This window comes from Erigeron canadensis, chromosome 6 (genome assembly GCF_010389155.1).
Source record: "Erigeron canadensis isolate Cc75 chromosome 6, C_canadensis_v1, whole genome shotgun sequence".
Taxonomy (NCBI): Eukaryota; Viridiplantae; Streptophyta; class Magnoliopsida; order Asterales; family Asteraceae; genus Erigeron; species Erigeron canadensis.
This window is the reverse complement of record NC_057766.1, coordinates 24,039,453-24,042,514: the sequence shown is the minus strand read 5'-3', so window position 1 is coordinate 24,042,514 and position 3,062 is coordinate 24,039,453. Positions and strand designations below refer to the sequence as shown.

The following is a 3,062-nucleotide window of genomic DNA, read 5'->3' as shown; positions in this document are numbered from 1 at the left end:
TTTTTCTTCATTTCCAAAATATTTCAAACTCAAACACTGTGTGTGTGTGAAAAAAAAAAAAACTTCAAATTTAGTCGCCGGCTCCGAGATCGGCTTCTAATCATCACCGTCTTTCTCTCCGATCTACCTTTATTTTCGGTAATCTCCTTTGACTATACGTTGACTCATGTTCTTTTGTTCAGTTTTTAGCGGTTTTAGATCTGAATCTCTTGATTTTCTTATTGTGATATGTATCTATCTATATCTATACATATAGATGCTGTTTATATTGTTATTTTGCTCTATTTTGTTGCGATTTAACTAAAGTTATATTGATCTGATTTTGATATGATCCTTTTGTTTAATTTTTAGCGGTTTAGATCTGAATATGTGAAATTAAGCATGTTTTTATGATATTTTAAAGCTGTTTTGTTTGATCTGATTATGATTTAATGCTTTTGTTAACTTTTTAGCTGATTTAGATCTGAATCTGTTGGATTAGTTATGCTCTTTTGATATTTTGAAGCTTTTGAAACTGTTATTTTGCTTTATAGTATTGAGATACAGGTATAATTGTCATTTTTTAGTTTTTGATAGTAGGTATATATAGATTGATGTTTGAATTGCTTGATCTGATATTGATTTATGTAGATCTGATCTGATATAGTTTGTTTTTGATTATGTATGTCTTTAAATTTTTTGATTTTTATGTAAGTAGATCTGTTGATTAGGAGTTTGATTGCTGCGATCCGATTTGGTCGAATATCATGATTTGTATGTGAATCTGTAGCTCTGATGCGTTTGTTTGATGTAGTTTTAAGATTTTAGATGTAAGATGATCAATTATGTAAAGTATAATTTCGAAACTTTAAAGATAGTTGACTTAAAGTTCTGTAGGAGATAATTCTTGTTATTCTACAAAAAGTTGGTTGGATTGATCTTTTCTTTCTGCAATTGATTCCGGATAATTTATGTCGTGAACGTAGTAGTAGTAGGAATAGTACTTGGTATGATTTGTGTTTCAAGTATGGTGCACTGAAGTTTGATATGTTTTTTTGTGCCAGTTTATAAAAAATGGCCGATACCGAGGATATTCAGCCCCTTGTCTGTGACAATGGAACTGGGATGGTGAAGGTTGGTTCTATATGCTCTTTAATGAATAGTTTCCCCGTGATTGTTACTATGCTATCTATGCATTATAAAGTTGTTTTTGGCTTGTGATTTATATTAATAGGCTGGATTTGCTGGTGATGATGCACCAAGAGCAGTATTTCCAAGTATTGTTGGTAGACCGAGACATACCGGTGTTATGGTTGGTATGGGACAAAAGGATGCTTATGTCGGAGATGAGGCACAATCTAAGAGAGGTATTCTTACTTTGAAGTATCCTATTGAGCACGGTATTGTCAGCAACTGGGATGATATGGAAAAGATCTGGCATCATACTTTCTACAATGAGCTTCGTGTTGCTCCTGAGGAGCATCCAGTTCTTCTCACAGAAGCACCTTTAAATCCCAAGGCCAACAGAGAGAAGATGACACAAATCATGTTCGAAACCTTCAATGTCCCTGCCATGTATGTTGCCATCCAGGCCGTGCTTTCTTTGTATGCCAGTGGTCGTACAACAGGTTAGTTTATATATGCACTTTTGTTTGGCTATAGTTTGCATTGTTATCATATGATACTTAAAGAAAATCTTTTATTGCATAGGTATCGTGTTGGATTCTGGAGATGGTGTCTCACATACAGTTCCAATTTATGAGGGTTATGCACTACCTCATGCAATCCTTCGTCTTGATCTTGCTGGACGTGACCTTACCGATTCCTTGATGAAAATTTTGACTGAAAGAGGTTATATGTTCACCACCACTGCCGAACGGGAAATTGTCCGTGACATGAAGGAGAAGCTCGCATACGTTGCTCTTGACTACGAGCAGGAGCTTGAAACCGCAAAAAGCAGCTCTTCTGTTGAAAAGAATTATGAGTTGCCCGATGGACAAGTTATCACAATCGGAGCAGAGAGATTCCGTTGCCCAGAGGTCCTCTTCCAGCCATCTCTAATCGGAATGGAAGCTGCTGGTATTCATGAGACCACCTACAACTCGATCATGAAGTGTGATGTTGATATCAGGAAGGACTTGTATGGTAACATCGTGCTCAGTGGTGGCTCAACCATGTTCCCCGGTATTGCTGACAGGATGAGCAAGGAGATCACTGCTCTTGCCCCCAGCAGCATGAAGATCAAGGTTGTTGCACCACCAGAGCGAAAGTACAGTGTCTGGATCGGAGGATCAATCCTTGCATCACTCAGCACCTTCCAACAGGTAATATTGAAAACCATCATCTCATATAATTTACTTATTATTGAGATGAATTCTTCAAAACTGATTTGCATGTATTTGATAACCAGATGTGGATTTCCAAGGGTGAATATGACGAGTCTGGTCCATCCATTGTCCACAGGAAGTGCTTCTAAGTATGGATTTTGTTGCTTTTGAAGGTTGAGTTTCTTTTGGATTTTGGTTTTTCTATTGCCCTTTTTTTCGTGTTATGTTTAATGTGAACTAAGTAAGACTGGCAGACACTGGGATATGGGGAAGCGAAGGGGATTAACACCACGTTCATCTCTTAATCCATCGCTCTGCTCTGCCCCCGTTTATTAATTGCTGCCAGGGATATTTGTAGTTGGAGAGTGGTTGTGATGTCTTGTTATGAATTCAAACAGTCTGTCAGGTCTCTTTTTTTATAAGAAAAATCCGTTTGTTGGCAATACTTATGTAAAAGCCTACTGTATCAGAAATTGCCTTAGACTCGCAGTTTGTGGTTATTTTTATCATTTATAAGGATTCTATTTATTGCAGATTTATTTTTTTTTTGCACCTTTTGTTGTATGTGTATGTCACCAAATCTTAGCTTTCCCTTCGGAGGTAAAACTAAATTAAAGTTGCATAATTAAGAAATAGTGGCTTGTTAAATCAAGGCATACATCATTGTCAGTTATAATCACATTTGTTGAAATTTGTATTTGAATAAACAATGAAATGGTCCTCTATAATCTGGTTACTCCATTTTACTCTTCTGTG

At 36.5% G+C, this 3,062-nt stretch overlaps 1 protein-coding gene across 1 annotated transcript; it reads left to right on the top strand.

The window, feature by feature from the left end:
- LOC122606239 (actin-7-like) lies at positions 1 to 2,845 on the top strand. The gene is made up of 5 exons (XM_043779200.1): positions 1 to 138; positions 1,044 to 1,113; positions 1,214 to 1,607; positions 1,690 to 2,303; positions 2,390 to 2,845. The coding sequence occupies exons 2-5, from the start codon at positions 1,054 to 1,056 to the stop codon at positions 2,453 to 2,455; spliced, it is 1,134 nt and encodes a 377-aa protein (XP_043635135.1). The 5' UTR covers positions 1 to 138; positions 1,044 to 1,053; the 3' UTR covers positions 2,456 to 2,845.
- Positions 2,846 to 3,062: the final 217 nt, after the last annotated feature.